This window comes from Pteropus alecto, unplaced genomic scaffold (genome assembly GCF_000325575.1).
Source record: "Pteropus alecto unplaced genomic scaffold, ASM32557v1 scaffold134, whole genome shotgun sequence".
Taxonomy (NCBI): domain Eukaryota; kingdom Metazoa; phylum Chordata; class Mammalia; order Chiroptera; family Pteropodidae; genus Pteropus; species Pteropus alecto.
The window spans coordinates 527,672-545,027 of NW_006436283.1; the positions used below are offsets into that span (position 1 = coordinate 527,672).

At 54.7% G+C, this 17,356-nt stretch overlaps 1 protein-coding gene and 1 long non-coding RNA gene across 6 annotated transcripts in view; both read left to right on the plus strand.

The window, feature by feature from the left end:
- Positions 1-17,356, plus strand: part of CSNK1D (casein kinase 1 delta) — a 31,603-nt gene that overhangs the window by 1,020 nt on the left and 13,227 nt on the right. For 3 of the 5 annotated variants that reach the window (XM_025046966.1, XM_025046968.1, XM_025046967.1), the window contains exon 2: positions 5,936-6,046. In XM_025046966.1, coding sequence (XP_024902734.1) covers positions 5,936-6,046 — 111 coding nt within the window. Of the gene's footprint in view, positions 1-375; positions 506-5,535; positions 5,564-5,935; positions 6,047-17,356 lie in introns of those variants that run through there. The other 2 variants (XM_025046970.1, XM_025046969.1) reach the window with 2 other exon arrangements.
- LOC112480007 lies at positions 6,053-10,260 on the plus strand. Its single transcript, XR_003046407.1, has 2 exons — positions 6,053-8,670; positions 8,780-10,260. It is a non-coding gene; the product is annotated as an uncharacterized LOC112480007 (long non-coding RNA).

The window sequence follows — 17,356 nt, forward strand, 5'->3', positions numbered from 1 at the left end:
ACCCGCAGACGGACAAAGGCCGTCGGGCGGGTGTGCTGTCCCCGCGTCCTGCGCACGTGCGGGTGGGCCGCGTGGGGTGGGCAGCGGGCACCTCCAGGGCTGCCCAAGGCTCCCGCGCCCCTCGGTGCCCTTTGCGACCAGCGGCCCCGGTGAGCGGCCGCCGTGGGCCGGGCCGCGGCCTGGCGGCGGGTCGCTGAGTACGTGTTGCGCATCCGAGTTCCGTGCTGGGTGCCTCGACCCGAACGAGAGCGACATTGAGGGGACCAGACGAAGTCTGTGTCGAGATGGCACAGCTAGGAGCAGAGTCGGTGGCGACGCTCTCCTCGTGATTTGTCCCTTGACTATCAAATTCGGGGGGAAAAATGTTTGGGGTTAGAATGTTCTGGATTTTCTCAGATTTTCAGTGAAAGAACACACACATGCCCGCGTGTAATAAAAGGTCGGCTTGACTCCCAAAGTTGGGCATTTAAAAGGAACTTTTTCGCATTTCTCAGAGGAATCGTGGGTAAGTCACGCCAAACCCCCCGGGTTCGGGATGGTCCGGCCTGGCACGCGTGTGAGTGCACAGAGGGACTGCTGTTGCACAAGTCTCGGGGGTAAACTTGTGGCGTTGGCAGCCCTGCGCTGCTGGTGGTGTCAGGCTGGCCTACCTGTCAGGCAGGGAGGGTCAGGAATGGCTTTACCTGTCAGCACTGCTTCCGCTGTGCCTTTCAGCTGGTCCCAAGTGTGTGTGCTCACACCCCATCCTTCCCTCTTGTCACCTAGAGAGGGGCCCACACGTTTGGGTGGCTCTTACTGCTTTTGGTGCCTGGTTCCCCTACTGAGTCCCCCTGTCACATGCCATATCGATACCTTTGAACCTGTATTTCAGCCTCCTGTCCAGCTGAGTAAAATACACTTTGGAGACATGTGGATTTTTCTGTTTTAAATATTTATGTGCAGTAGTCAGCGGGTGCATTCTCAGCATCGTTTGGGGAGGTGAAAGGCTGGGTCAATGCTAGCTGTGTGCTTTATTTATAGAACAATAGATTTTGGCAAAGTTTTCTCAGGTCTAGGAGCTGTGCCAAAAAGCCAGCCCATCAGCCACCCTTACACAGGCATCAAAGAGTAGATACTTTAAAATTTTTCGTCCTTTGGTCTCAGGCTTTGCCAGACAGCTCTGTGCTTTCCGAAGCTGGGTTCAGACAGTCACGTTGTGGAACAGTTGTCACCAAAGTCACTCACAGAGATATAAGTTTTGTGGGAACCCTGCTTGCTTATCCTCCACTGCGACCTTTGGGCCTCACCTCGCGCTGGGTGCACCAGTGCCTCCGGTCCCAGAGCAGTCCGTCCTCAGTCTCCCACGTGTGTCCTCTCGAGACCGTCGGGCTGTGGCTCACGCCCCCCTTCTGTGCACCCACATGGCCCGGCGCCGGGTGCACTGGGGCTTACTTGGGTGGCCCGAGCACTCCCAGTCTTTCCCATCCGCATTGGCTCTCGCCCACGTGGTGGTCCTTGCAGGCTCCAGTGATCCCCTTCTGGAATGGGAGGTGGTCTTGCTGGCCTGAGTAAGATGGGCTGGAAGGGCGGGGTGCAGGAGCCCGCCGTGGACCGCAGTGACCGGCAGATGGCAGGCCCGGCGAGCCGGGGATGCATGGAGTCGTCTGTACCATAGTCTTACTGTTCGTTTAGGCCACTAATTAGGCATCACTTAAGGAACTGAGTTCCCATCTTGCAAATCGGGACGTCCTGCGTATTCTAGTGTGATTACAATGGAAATTGTTTCTACCCCCGTCGCTTTGCCAGTGGTCAGGGCGCTCTTGACTCCTGCAGGTAGGTTCACCCATGTGGGGGCTGGTGTTTAGGGGCTTGGATTTCCACCTGTGACTTTCTGTGCCTCCAGATGGTCGAGACTAGGAGGGGAGGCTGGCCTTCAGCTTGCACAGTGCCTCGTGGAACAGGAGAGCCCAGACGTGGCCCGTCTTCTCCGTGGCCTGCAGCGCTGACACGGGCTTGTGGCACTGCCCTGCTGGGTCATTCCAGCCCTTCCCCATATTGCGCCTTCACGGCGGGCAGTATCTCAGGGCCGTGTCTCCAGGGCCTGGGCTTCAGAAAGGGCGTCCTGGACTTGGGCCGTCATGGACCCCAGAAGGTGTCTTGATCCTCAGCCATCCTCCCTAAGAGTGACAGATCGCAGAGGCTCTTGGGGCCGCAGCGGCCACCTGCGGCACACACTTGAGCAGAAGGTTGCTTGTGGCTGGTATTGTGCGTGCGTGTGAGGCGGAGCCTTCTCTCCCCCCGGCCTCCGTCCGCTCTCGCTTCCACGGCGTCAGCCCTACGTGTCTTGTGAACAGTGGAAACCAGAAGTCCTTTCTGCTTTATACGTATGATGCCCTCTGAAGACAAAGGGAGAGCCAGTGTCCCTAATGCAGGCCTTGGTGGAAGAGCCTGTGTGGGCCGGCCACAGGAGCAGCCAGTGGCCTTGAAGCTCGGCCAGGGTTCAGGGCCGCCTGCGGGGCGCATGTGAGCCCCCACCTTGTTCTCAGGGAGCTCTGCTCTCGGCCAGGACCCCCTCCTTCCCGATGGGTCAGAGTGGAGGTTTTCTTCCCACCAGCTCTTGGCATTTGTGCCTGGTGCTGTCGCTCCATCAGTCTACCAGAGGACAGTCTGCCGGCCTGTCACCCAGAGGGACTGTGCTGTCTGACTTTGTGACGTGCACAAACACCTTTTTTGGGCACTAAAGCCAAGGAATCGCCCTTTTTGATTTTCACGCTTTCCCCTCGCCGCCTTGCGCTGCCTCTCAGCAGCACCCGGGGTGTCGGACACGCTGCAGGGGTTCCAGCGTGGTGGCTGTCCGGCCCGGAGAGGAGCAGTCGCCTGCCCTCGCTCAGCTCTAGTCATCTGCCTGCATTCTTTAGGGTGGTGGCTTGAGCTGACAAGTCATGACACTGCATCAGCTGCCTTGTCACCAGTTGCCCTGTGGTGACCTTTGCCCTGCTATTCCGAGGCCTCTCCCTGTTTTCTTTGTGGATATCACTCCTCAGTGGCAAATTACCTTCCTGTTCCAGGACAAGGTCAAGCTTGGGGTCACTTAATTTACCATCTGCCTCTTCCGCCCCACTTGAGAGACATAGTTTTGTTTTCCTGGGACCAGCAGGGAGCTGAGTCTGCGCACAGACCACCATCTGGCTGGGCTGAGCTGCGCGGGGTGGAGTTTGTGTGGCAGATGAAGCACCTTCGTGGCCACAGACCCTGTGCAGGAACACTTACCTGCCACTTGGTTCTGGCTTGTTCTGAATCTGGAACCAGACCTCAGCGGTGCCTTCTAAATGTCTGTCCTCATCTAGAAGTACTCCTAAAAGTCACCTGTGCTGAAGCACCAGCTTTTGTAATTTCCAATTCAATGCCGACCAGCGCTTTTGCAAAATAATATTAAAACGTAGCAACAATGTCATGTTGCTGTCAAAGCTCCTTGGGGCCTCCTCACTGGGCTGTATTTGTCCCTGCCTGGACCACGGCAGTTCAAGGATTGGGCTTGGAGCAGCACTGTCCCTGGAGCATGAGGCCTCTGTCAGCTGGGGGGAGTGAGACAAGACTGTGGGGCTGCAGACTGGTGAACCTCAGTCTTGCTCTGTGGCCTCTGATATTTGCTTTCCCCAGAATGCAGGGATCCTCCCACTCTGCTGCTTGGCACTCCCCCTAGGGGGTGAGGGCCTCCCAGGGGCGGGGCCTGCAGCCTGTGCTATGCTCAGGTGTGTGTGGCAGACGGTCCATAACCAGCCTGTTCTCGCATCATCAGACTCAGGGCGACCTTCACGTCTCTGACCCCGGGGGAGCCCGGCTCTGTGGCAGGCGTGACCCTGGGGGAGCCCGGCTCTGCGGCAGGCGTGACCCAGGGGAGCCTGGCTTTGTTCCTGGTGTGACCCCGGGGAAGCCTGGCTCTGTGGCAGGTGTGACCCCGGGGGAGCCCTGCTCTGTGGCGGGTGTGACCCCAGGGGAGCCCAGCTGTGTTCCTCGTGTGACCCCGGGGGAGGCTGGCACCACAATAGGAGGATTCATATTGTGTTGCAGAGTTGCCTGGGGTCATTTCTCTCGCAGACGGTCCCTTTTGCAGGGGTCACTGTTCTACATTGGCTTTCTGGGCCACAGTGGAGTTTAGCTAGACATGTGCTCTGCATTGTCAAAAGTGCTAGTCCCGGTGGTGTTCCCAGGCCGTCTTCGAGGACCTGTGGCCTGGCCGGGGTGGCAGTGTGGACACAGTTGGAAGATCAGCGGGGCTCCTGCGGAGGCTGTACAGCTCAGCTTTGGGCCGAGCGGAGTTGCCGATGTAACCATTGGATGAGTCACCGGCCTCTCCTGGGCTGGCGAGTGCAGCTCAGAGTCCAGGTCTTCGCAGGAAGTCGGAGCTCGTTTTTCACTTGCACAATAAATTTTGCGGTGAAGACGCCTCTCTTGTAACTGGATAGATTGTCCTGGCCGCAGGAAGAACAGAGCATGTTACCTGTCTGTCTTGGGGCTGGAGGCAGTGAAGCTCTAAACCCCAGAGTGGTCGCTGGCAGGACCGGATGGTGGCTTTTCCCACGGAACACGACACTGGGGGCTGGTTTGGGTCCCAGGCTCGCTAGAATCTCCTGCATTTCATGCAGCTGTCTGAGCAGACAGAGGAGGCTGTTTTCTCTGGGGTTCTTGGCCATATACTGCATGTGGACACGAACAGGCTGCTCGTTCTGCTGCCTGATGACCTTGCTCTGCCTCTCGTTTGGGCATCTTGAAGTGTGTTGTGACCACCCACCTGTTCTTCACGGCCCCCTCACGAGACACACGGCAGAGCTCCCAGCTTGTCTTTGATGGCGAGGGGAACCGAGTCACCGAGAACTGGCCCAGCCCTGCAGTTTCCCAGGGAAGAGAACGTCCCTGGCCCTTTCCGGGCTGCTGGGGCCAGCGTGATGCTTTCTTCTGCTGGGGACGAGGCGTCGGGGAGGACTAGTGCCTGTGCTTGGCGGACCCCAGGGGAGAGCCCGCAGGGGCTCGGTGCGCGCCCGCGCAGCATCTTTCTGTTCCAGTCCTGCGGTCAGCTCCCGGGAACGCCGTGCAGGCAGCACTGGGTCAGGTGGGGACGCAGGAGCACTTGTGTGTGGAGCCTGGACGGTGTTGGCTGTCACGTTGCAGTTTTCGAGTGGAGTAAAGCAGAGATACAGCATTTTTAGACAGAAACTCTAATTTTGCCTTTAAACTCATGGCTGATGATCGGGAGGTATCAGCAGATGTGCTGCCAGTTTTAGCACAAAACTTAACAAAAGTCATGTGACAGGTACATACATGTCACATTAGTAAGCGTCAGTAAGAAACGCACAGGCGGTCCTGTCGCCCAGGAAGGAAGAGGCTGGCCGAGCCCCCCTGGGCGTCGCTTGGCCTGGCCCGCGATGGGTTAGCGATGACCGCTGCCGCCTGTGGCAGTCAAGCCCACTGGGGAAGCACCTGACCGCTGAGACCTGTGTGTGGCTCCACCCTCCAGGCTGGGTGGACAGAGGCCCTCCCCCTAGGGAGAGGCCCCTCAGGGCAGCGCGGGGAATGGGGCCCACTCGTAAGTATCCGGGAACACGCAGCCGCACTGGGGCCGGCAGCAGGGTGGGTAGGGAGGTTCAGACCTGAAGAGACGGGAGGCCAGTCTCCGGGTGCCCTGGCGACGTCATCCGCGTGGGCACGGGGGGAAGCGGTGGTGGGACGCCACTCTAGATCTTTCTGTGCGCATCAAATACGTGCTGTTTTCAAAAGTGAAATGAAGATGACTTTCGTGGGGATTGCCGACCCCTGACACCGTCTCATGCCGGGGGTGGAGGGCGTCTGTCATCCGGTCCTTGGTAGACTCGGGCAGCCTCCTGCTCCTCAGCGTGTCGTGACACTGAGTTAGGTGGTGGACACCAGATGACTAACGCTTACGACTCTCTCTGCCCAGGTACGGACATCGCTGCAGGAGAAGAAGTCGCCATCAAGCTCGAATGTGTCAAAACCAAACACCCTCAGCTCCACATCGAGAGCAAGATCTACAAGATGATGCAGGGAGGAGGTACGGCCTTGACCTTGACCTGGCGGGGGTACCTGCTGTGTCTGCGGGGGGCGGGGGGGTGTCCACCTGCTTCCTGTGGGGGAGGGGAAGGCACTGCCCAGGCCCCCGCCCCTCGGCTCCTCAGAGCCTGTCCGGAGGCCTGCAGAGGGCCTCACGCCCCCAAGAAATGTAAATTTACGCTTTTTATTTACACACCACCTTCCTTAGCTCCATCTTATGCAGCAGCACCTTGAACTTGGGGTTTGTGTGGACTCGGATTTTCCAGCTCTGCCAGTGGTCCTGTGTGCCACTTGGGCCACCTGCTTCGCTCACAGCTCTGGGGCAGCCCTTCAGTCTTTTCTGAATGGAGCAGGCGGTTTGAACTCAGCCCTGTCTGCGACCCCTTCCAGCTCATTCACTGTCCCATTTCTGTACCACATCCTCCTCTCAGGCCTAAGGGTGCCTGCGGGTGCCTCTCCCGACCGCAGGATCAGCTTCTAGAGTTCTCTGGACTTGAAAATACTTTCTCTAAGGGAGCAGGAGGGAGTTTTGTTGGGGGTCTTGGAGGCGTGAAGACCCTGCAGTGCGACGGCAGGCAAGTTTGTGCCACTCCTGAGCGCTGGGGCTTCCTGGGAATGGGGGCCACGCCGCCGCCTCCTTGGCGCCCTGTTGGGAGCCCTGCGGCCTTTCCCGGCCACGAAGAGCTTGTCTTCAGAGTCCCGACGTCTTTCCTGCACGAGCGCGAGGCGTCTGTGCCGCTGCGGGGAGCCAGCGCTCCTCGGCTGCTGCAGCGTGCGTGTCTCTGGCAGCAGATGCGCCTGGAGGCAACGCAGACGGTCCCGCGGGACCCTTGCGGAGGCGCGTCCAGTACATCCCGTCCTGCATTTTGTGGGACCAGAGAGGCCATGGAATGGCACACGGGGTGAAAACGTCCCAGCCCGTGTTGTCCCCAGGGAGAGGTCCGCGGAGCTTGCCCTGCGGTGGCCCTCAGCACGAGGCAGGCTTCTCGGACACAGCTCTTAAGGTGGAGACAAACAGAGTGAGGTGACTCGGATGTGGCCTTCATGGAGGAGCTTGGTGCTGAGGTTGAGTAAAGCCTCCCCAGCTTACAAGCTGTGTTGAGTTATGAGAAGCAGCGTCTGAGAACTGAAGCTGGGGCACCCAAGGCAGAGCGGGCAGGGAGCCAGCCTCCCCCCAACCTCCCCCGACCCCCGGAGGGCGCTGGCAAGGCAGACTAGGCCATTCGCTGTGTGGACTGCTCTCTGCACAGAGCATGGTGCCAGGAGCACCCTGCCCCAGGCGGGAGGCTCGGAGCCGTGTCGATGCCGCCGACTGCCCGTGCACGGCGCCCGGCGCCCAGCCCCCGGCCCCCGCTCCAGCTCCCGCATGGAACAGCACCTTTTCCTGGTCTTCCTGTGGGAAACCTCCTCCCCCGTCTGGCCGCCCCGCACACGCGGATCTGTGCTCCCCCATCAGGCGCTCGCTGGTGGGCGCTAGTAGGACGCGAGGGTCTGTAGGTTGGGGAACAGATGGTGCCCGCTAGAGCGGAGCGTACCCCGGCCAGGACTGCGCTGTGGCCAGCAGGGAGGGCGTAGAGGTCCGCTGCGCCAGGGAGCCCCGGCTTCGCCACCCGCCCGCTTCTGTATCCCATCTCCCGTGGGGGTGCGGGCCGCTCGGTCGCTGTCGAGGGCCAGCCAGCAGCTCGGGCTCCTCTCTTTCTGCCAAGTTCTGGGCTTACTTGCCGGTGGCAGATGCCGATTGTGGAAGAAAGCTCAAAGTCTGGTACCTCGCACTGTTTAGCTTGTGACACAGGGTCACCCGGGCCACCGCCCAGGTGATGGTGGCATTGTCATGCCTGGTGCAAGAGAGAACTATCCTTAGTCCCAGGGGAGGAGTTAGTGTCAAGTGTTGTGAAGGCGTCTTTCCACACATAGGTGCATTCGCTGCCACGATAGTCCTGTGCGTAGGTGTTGTCAGTCTCCTGTCCTGAAGGGGGAAACTGAGGCAGTGGTGCCTGTAAAACTTCTCAAAGGACACAGATCTATACCTGCACGTTACAGCTCCCAGGTCACTGCCACACAGCAGTTGCGTGCTCCCAGTGGACGGGGCCTGAATGCTCGGTTTGCCACCGTCTCCGAGGACCAGGAGCCCCTTACTCTCGCCACGTGTGCCTCTGACACCATGGTGACAAGACGCGGATGTTCACCCGTCCCACACCGTGTCTCCTCCACGCGGGCCCTTTGGCTTCATGAAAATGCAAGTGTGTGGGAGGGTGCGGGCTTCCTGTGCTGCCTGGCCATCCCCGTGTCCTCAGCCAGCTCTGCCTCGGAGCCACGTGTGCTCTTGGCGTGTGCTCCCAGAGGAGCCTCTAGGGCACAGCTGCGTGTGGTGTGTGCCGGGCGGTGGGCAGGGGCTTGGCTTGTAGGGGGTGCGTGCCAGGGCGGTCGCCCAGGTTTGCCCCCTATCCCCGCACAGATCAGCCTGGCTGTGACTCCTCAGCATGCCTGGGCTGTCCTGGCTAGCACAGAGGCCAAGGTGCGGATTGAAAGCATAAGGATGGAAAAGGAAGAAATGAAACTTACTAGAATGTGATCTAATTTCCTATCCAGGAAGCCCAGAAGTACAGCGGGGAGAGCTGGCTCAAGGTCAGAATAGAAAGTCAGTTCATCTCTTTATACCAACAACAGTCAGTTACAAATGTAATTCTTTTTTCCCTTTTAGTACCAATAACTTTTATTCATTGTATTTTCCCAGGAAAAGGGAAGGGAAGGGAAAAGGGTCAGTGCGTGTTCCACAGTGACAACGCATGGGAAGGAAGTGCCAGCCCGCAAGGCGAAGCATCCGACTACCACGCCAGGCATGGGGCACTGAGGGCCGGGGGGCTCCGTCTCCGTGATTCACAATGATGGGGAGGGATCTGGGACAGGGCAGGAGCTCAGGCTCCGCCCCACCCCCCCACGTCAGTTCAGGACTTCATGCAGCTTCAGTGCCCAGCAGTGACCATGGAGTGCCATTTGTGCGTTTCCTGTTAACCCTGTAGCCACGTGGACACACTGCCGCACAGCAGTTCCTGAGTGACATGGGGATGGCTCAACTTCCGTCCCTTGGTCTCCTGACCCCACTTTCTACGTGGAAGCCCCCCACCAGGGTTAGAGAGTCAGGTAGGCTTGCTCCATCCAGAATCAGCAGTGCACCTGGCGTGAGTCACATCAAGGGATGGTCTTGACTCAGGAGGTTGGGAACAAGGAATGGAACTTTTCTAGCTTCTTAAGAGTTTTGCACACGTTATTTAAGAGTTATGGAGACACCCCACAAAGCAAATGTATGGGCATGTGGTCTTTTCCTTGGGGAGTAGGGGGTAGAGGACGGAATAGGGTAGGCTAGGGGTCAAGTACTGGTCCAGAATAGAAAATTAAAATAGGGCAAGAGGATCTGAAAGGAGGTCTCAGGACCCCTGCTTCAGGCCTGCCTTTCAGGTCCTTCACCTGGTATGGAACGTTTTGTCAAAGATGTTGTGGCTAGTTTTCTCTCAGTAGAAAGAGGAGTTGGTAAACAAACCCCAGAAAAACTTGGAGAATAAAGAACACATTATATTATGTCAGTTGGGCCACCTAGTGGTCAGTCACCAAATCAGCAACTCTCCAAGTCCTAAGGAACCCTGACAAACACAGCAGGTGGGGTAGAGGTGAAGGGGCCAGCAGTTGGGGCTCCACGCACCTGGGATCAGACAGGTGATGCACTGTGCTCCACTGCGTTTGTCCCATCTCGACACGTGAGTCCCAGCATGCAGACTGGCCCCTGCGCTCCAGCTGCACGGCACCACCCGTGTCTGCAGGGCACTGCGGAGCAGCCTCGCTGTGGTCCCTCTGGAGGAATGAATGCTGGGCGGGAAAGCCCAGCACTGTTCGTGCTTAAGGACTTTGCGCTTCATACAGCCGCCCTGGCAGCTTGGGCTGGGCGCAGGAGTGTCCTCAAGGCCCATGTTGACCAGCTCGCGGGGTTCACAAGCACTCCCGAACTTGTCGTGTTGGCTGACCTGGCCTGCGCCAGCAAAGGCTCTGGTGGATGACGCTAGCTGGGTTGGAGGTCCGGAACAGCCCTGTGCCTCGGCCAGCCTCTCTTAATCTTCCATGGGAGATCACACTGTGGGACCACCTTCTGAGAACCTCAGCTCCCATGATTTCTTGTCGGAGGGGCGTCGAGAGGATCTGGTTCATAAGCTGAAAGGCGGTTCAGTGGAGGGTGCGCCCCTCGTGGCTGCTCTCCGCGGTGCTGAAGCAGCAGGAAGCACTCACGCGGTGCCTGCTCAGCCGCGCAGGAGCCTGCCAGGGCCTGGGCAGAAGCGCACAGAGACGCAGCCAGAGTGTTCACGCCTAGAAAAAAGCATGCAGGATGCCTCATTCATACAGCCAGTGACGTTGGCCTCTGGAGGTCATGGGACCCAGGAGCAGCTCCCTCAGGGAGTGTACTGAGTTGTGGGGACGTGCTCAGGAGCCGGCCGCTTTCCTTTGCCCCTCCTCTTATCCTGTCGCCTGGGGACAGTTCAGCACCCTCCCTCAAGAGCAGATCACAGGGCGGCCAGCGGTGGAAAACCCTGCCCAGCCCCTGGGAGATGTCCTCGGGTGCAGTGGCTCGTGCGTAGTCCATCAGACTGGCCTCATGCTCAGCCTTTTCACTCCGTATGGAGCAAGCTTGGAGGGTACCTGCTGGCCACATTGGGGTGACGAGAACCTCAAGATTGGTAATGGATTATAGCACATGAGAGGGGGAGGCAAATTCACAGATCCACAACTGAGCTTCACACAGTTAATTCCACAGAAAAATGCAGAAGGAACCATCGGAGATGGAAAATTACCACTTTATTGATTGGTTCAGGTGGGAATCATCAATATATGCAAATTCAGGAGACGAGGTCTTGATGCTACCTGCAAAGCTTCCTCCACAGATGACTAATTAATAACAGAGAAGTACCCTTTGGTGAAGAGACCTGGCAGATCATATCTGATAAGTGGTCAGACCCAGCACTCAGGCAAGTCGAACCAAGGACCATCCTGCAAAATTACCTGAACCTCTCCCAAATCTCTCTATGATGAAAGTTTCAACAACCTTCTAGGCTTAAACACGACAACCACGTGCTCCCAGGTTGGACCCTGGGTTAGCGGGGAGAAGCTACGAAGGACATTTTTAGGACATCAGGTGGGGAAGTGTGTGGACTGTGCCAGTCTTCAGCACATCGCCATGTGGTCTGGGTGGACGTTGACCCCAGTCCTGTGTTAGCTGCACACAGACAGGGAAGGCCTTGGGAACGTGGGCCAGGGACAGTGGGCGTCCTACCTCACCCAGAAACCCACTTTCAGAAGGAGGAAGGGACTTCAATGTGATGAGCAAAACTGGAAAATGTTTTGATTCTTAAAAGTCAGTGTTTTGGGGAAGTGTAGATAAATTCAGTGAGAACTTCAACAAAGATAAAAAACATAAAAATGGAAATGGGAATTATAAAAGGGAACCAGTCTGAAATGAAGAGCACATCTGAGATGAAAAGTACATTAAATGGAATAAACAAAGTGAATAAAGAAAAGGATCAAATGCCGTATCTAGAGGACGGGAAAGCCAAGGACACGCAATCAGAATGGCAAGAGATAAGGTCCCAAGACTATAAAAATAATTTAAGGAGGATATGGGACACTATTAAGGGTCCTATAAATATCTGTCTGATGGGCGTAACTGAAGAAGATCAAGATGTTGAACAGCTGTTTGAAAAAATAATGATGGAAAACTCTAACCTGGTGAAGGAAATGGACACAAAACCCCAGGAAGCTCAGAGAATTCCAAAAATCAGGGAAAAGAGGCTCACACCAAGACACGTAAAGTGCCAAAGATTAAATACAAAGAATATTAAAAGCAGCCAGAAAAAAAGATAATTACGTATAAGGGAACACCCATGAGACTGGCAGCTGATTTCTCAAAAGAACTATGCAGGACAGAAGGGCTTGGCAAAAAATTTTCGACAGGATGAAGACCCAGAATCTACAACCAAGGATACTTTATCCAGCAAAGCTGTCATTTAGAGTTGAAGGACAGATAAAGAGCTTCCCAGACAAAAATTAAAGGAATTTATCACCACCAAGCCAGTATTACAGGAAATGTTGGAGAGTCTTCTTTAAGAAGAAAAAACGTGTCAAAAACAGGAATAAAGAATGGTAACAACTACATTCCTATCAGTGAGAACTTCAAATGGAAAAGAACTCAGTGCTCCAACCAAAAGATAGAGTGGATGGATAGAAAGAAAGATAAGACCCTTACATGTTGCTTGTAAGAGACTCACTTCAGATTTAGACACACAGACTGAAAGGAAAGGGAGGGAAAAGACATTGCTGTGATGGACCTAGAAGGTAATATTTAAGTCAGACAGAGAAAGATAAACACTATACGATTTCACTTACATGCAGAATCTAAGGAATAAAAAGAACAAACTAATCAAAAACAGACTCACAAATATAGTGGACAGTTTGGTGACAGACGTAGGGGAGGAGAGTTTGGAGGCTGGGAGAACGGGGTGTAGGGTTAAAGAAGTGCAAATTAGCTGCTGGGTGGTCACGGGATGGGGAGCATGGCACAGGGAATGCAGTTAGCATTAATACGATGGACGGAGAAATTGGGATCGTTTTACGATCTATATAGATGTCTAAGCAATGTACTGTATACTTGAAACTAAGTAAGTAAAAAGCGTTATTGTGTAGTAAACCGTGTTTTAGGTGTGCAGTGTGATAGGTTTTGCTGTGTGTACACCCTCATGAACCCGTTACCGTAGTCAAAGTAGTTAATGTATCCATCGCCCGTTAAGTTTGAGTCTCCCTTTGTAGTCAGTCGTCCTGGCCCCACCCTCTGGCCCCAGGTCACCACTCACCTGCGTCCGTTATGGGATTAGTGTGCATCTTCGAGAGTTTCACATAAGAGAGTAGAGCCATCGTGTTCTTTTTTGAGCCTCACCCGTGTCCTGTGCATCCGTGGCCCCTCCTCTGCATTGCTCAGAAGCACCCCATGTGGGTGGGCCAGTGTCCACCCCCCGCCTGTTCACAGACATCGGGGTTGGTTCCAGGTCTCCGGCAGCCCGAACGAACAAAGCTGCTGTGAACTTCTTTGGAGACGCCTGTGTGGACGTTTCTTTCCTTTTCTCTTGAGTAAGCAACTAGGGGTGGAATGGCTGAATCAGACGTGGGTGGGCGGTCACGTCTAAGAAACTGCCGGACTGATTTCCCAGGTGGCCAGACCGTTTCACATTCCCGCCAGCAGGACCCGAGGGCTCCGACAGTTTGTGTCTTTCAAGAAATGTCTCCGTTTTATCTAAGGTATTGCAATTAGTGTAAACCTGTAAATAATGTTTTCCTGCTAGCAGTTTAATATTTGTGGAGTGTAGCTATGTCCCCTCATTCTTGATACTGGTCATTTGTGCCTTCCTCTTTTCCCTGCTCTGTCTGAATAGAGGTTTGTCAAAAATCCGAGTTCTTAAAGAACCAGTTTTTGGTCTCAGTAAATTTTGTTTGCTACTTCACGGATTTCTACTGTGATCTTTTATTTCTTCTTACTTTGGGTTTAATGTCCTATTTTCTTAAGATGGAAGCTGGGATCGTTGACCTGTCTTTTCTGCTACAGGCGTTCAGTACAATTGGAGTGGCATCTCACAAGTCCTGATACGTTGTTTGCATTTTCATTTAGTTCCACATGCTTTCCAGTCTTCCTTTTGATTTCTTCCTTTGATCCATGGTTGTTTTGAAGTGTATTATTTAGCTTCCAAATATCAGAATTTTTCAGAGCTCTACATTATTTATTTCTAATTGAATTCCACTGTCATCTGAGAACATACTTTATATAACGTGAGTCCCTTTAACTTTGTTGAGACCTGTTTTATGCCCGTCCTGGCAGATGCCCGTGCATGCTGGCGGAGGCCGTTCTGTTGAGAGAGGTCGCCCAAGCCCCCAGTCCCAGATGGATTTCTCTCTCCTGGCAGTTTTGCCTCATGTGTTTGAAGCCCTTGGTAGCTCCATAAACGTTTAGAATTATGTTCTCTTGATGAATCGAGGGCTTGTCACTGCAAAATGACTGCTAGATCTCTGGAGATTCCCTCTTCTGCATCCTGGGCCCACATGGCGTCCTATGCTCTGACATTGGTGTGGCCTTGTGACCTGTTTGTGTCTGAGGGGCGCCTGTCGCAGGCAGCGTGTGGGGTTGGTCTTTCTGTCTAATCTGAAACGTGTGCCTTCCTCAAATACCTTCGTTTTGGTTACGACATGGATGCTGTGGTGTAGGAAGTTGGTTGTGCGTGAGGGTTAGACTGGTGGAGTCGGCCGGTGTGTCACTCACGGCTGCAGGGCCTGTCAGCCGCCTACTGCACCTACGTTTAACGTTATTGACGGCGGGGTAGATTTGAGTCTCGTCTTGCTGGTGGTTTTTGTTTCATTTTATTCTTTTTTTGGCCGTCATTCGGATTAATCAAATACTTTCTTAAACTTCTTAGTGATTTTTCTCACGGTTAGCTCCTGTTGGCCAATTACCATCCCTCTCGTTACTCCAGTGGTTGAGTTAGGGCCTGTCAGTCACCCTCACCTGTCAGCCTCCCCTCAGGTGATGCTGGCACCTCACGTGGAGCAGCAGGACCTTACGAAGGCGTGTCCCCGTCTCTCCCATCCCAGCTGCGTGGTACTGTTGTGCATCTTACAAGCCCTGTGTTACGTGGTTTTTGTTGAAACAGTCATCTCTAACACGCGTGCTTCCGTTGTCCCCAGAGCTTGCCATCCCCGTGTGTGGGCCCAGACGTCCATGCAGTGTCACCGCCCTCTGTCCCTCAGGGGACCTAGTAGCCGTGCAGGGCTGCTGGTGATCGATTCCTCAGCTTTTACATCTGAAAACATCTCCGTTTGTCTGTGCTTTGCTGGGGCTTTTGTAGCCTGTACTCGAATCGATTGCCAACTTTCTCTGAGTGCTCAGAAGATGTCCCAGCACTGTGTTCCGTGCCGTGTTTCTGACGGGAAGTCACGGTCATCCTCTTTGTTGCTCTGTGCGTGGCATGTCCCCTGGCTGCTTCCAAGACGCTCCCTCTGTCACCGGTGGCGAGCGAGTGGAGCCTTGGGCGTTAGCGTGGTGTCTCTGGCTCTTGTGCTCGGGGCGTGTTGGGCTTCTTGGATCTGCGGCTTTATTTTCTCCTCCATCTACTCCGCTGTGACTTCTACCCCCTTCCTCCCTGCTCTTTCCTTGGGGCTCCAGGTACAGACGTGTCGGGGGTCTTAAAGTCGCCCCACAGCCGACTGAAGCTCTCGTTGGCTTTTTCAGTAGTTTCTTGTGCTGCGCCTTCAGGCTCACGAGTCTTATCTTCTGCAGTGTCTGACCTGCTGTTGACCCCACCCTGTGTCTGCACCCCAGCCGTTGCTGTGTCCAGCTCCCACAGTTAGATGTGGGTCTTCAACGTATGTCCCGTGCCATGCTGTTGGCTGACTGTGATGTGGAATAGTTATAATTTGTGATAACTGTTTCTGCCTTTCCCTGCTAATTCTGACATCTGAGTCGGCCTCTGTTGATCGACTTGTTCTCAGTTGGGATCACGTTTCTGCTGCTTTGCATCCCTGGTCATCTTTGGGTGCCGGACACTAAATTTTCCCCTCTCGCGTGCTGGGTATTCTACTATTGCTCAGATTCTTCCTCGGCCTGGTTATGGGGTGGGGTTGTTACTTTCACGAGTTCGGTTCCTGCCTTTCTGCCGACACTCTCGAGGCAGGACCGGGCAGGACTGGGCTGCACTGGGCAGTTCCTGCCTTTCAGGCATCGGTGGCATTCGTTGCTCCTTGGCCTGGAAACGGCATCTTTGCGTAGGTCCTGTGTTTTGTTTCCTCTTCTCGGTTGTTGCAGATGTGAGGGTAGATGGGGGGTCCCCGTTACTCCATCTTGGCTGGAAGTAGAAGCAACATAACATTGGAACTTTTAAAAGAAAGTACCATCCCCCTGTGACTTCGAGTACAGGATAGGTTTCTCACGTCAGGTACCAAAAAGCTTACTCATAAAGGAGAAGATTGATACGTTTATGTGTGTTCGAATTTAGCATCCCTTATCGAAAGACTCCGAAAGAAAATAAAAACATGGCATTAAATGAGAAGATATTCGTCTCACTTAAACTAGTGATACTTCTGGATCCAGAATTGATAAAGAACTGCTGTAAAATAGGGAGAAGCCATCTTGACAGAAAAAATTGGCAAAAGCACATGTAGCGGTGTCAGAGAAGAGGAAACGCGTACGGCTGGTAATAGGTGAGAAGGGTCCAGCGGAGAGGTGAGGGGGACGCCGGTGCAGCGTGGGGCTCGGCGTCAGAGCCGGCCGGCCGCCCTCGTCGGCAGCGGGGCGTTTGCCGTCCTGTGCGGGGAGACCGTGTGCACCCTGTGTTTCTGGGTGTGTCCGTGGGGCGGACAGACACGAACGGGAATTCCACGTGTCAGGATTCGCACCGGTGCGCACACGTAAGAACACGCTCAGCCGTTTGTGACAGGAGAGTCAGCCCTGAGCAGTGGGTGGCGGGGACGAGGCCAGCGCGGCGTGTCCTCTGAGCACAGCGTTGCTCAGCGTGCACGCTCGCTCGGTTAGAAGCGGGGAGACGCTGAGTCCCAGATTGTCCTTATCTGGGGCGCACAGGAGTTGGGGGGTGAAAGTCAGTGCGATTCTGAGGACCGTCAAGGTCTCGGAATGGCTACAGGCCTTTGCCACGTTACGCATCAGAACTTAGGTGTTAAATTTGTTCTCTTTAAGATATGGTTTTTTAAATGTTAAATTTTAAAATGAAAGGGCGTTGCTTTAATGGTAGCAAAAACTTACTGTAAAGCTAAACTGAAAACGCTCTGCGCTTTCGTATAGTCACGCACCACGTAACGACACGGGGACGTCCTGAGAAATGTTCTGTTTGGGGTTTCATCATCATTGTGGGAACATCGCAGAGTGACTAATGCAAACCTGTTGCTGTGGCCAACCGCACGGCTGGGCTTTGTGGTCCAGGCTGCTTCTCCAGGCTGCCAGCCCGCACAGCTCGGCGCTGAGTGCTGTAGGCTATTGTAACATACTGTGTCTACACAGGAAAAATAGTAAAAATACCGTAGAAAAGAGAAAAAGTCCTGAAAGCGGCTCTGGGTGAGGCAGTGAGTGAGGGGGAGTGCGTGTGACAGCCGAGGACACGCCTGAGCCCGACAGTACACTTTACTCACGCTGTGCACTCAAGCTGAACTAATGTGTAAAACGGAGCACAGGAGAAAGCGATGCCTTGAGAGGCGGCAGATGCGTGCCGCAGAGCCAGCGTGG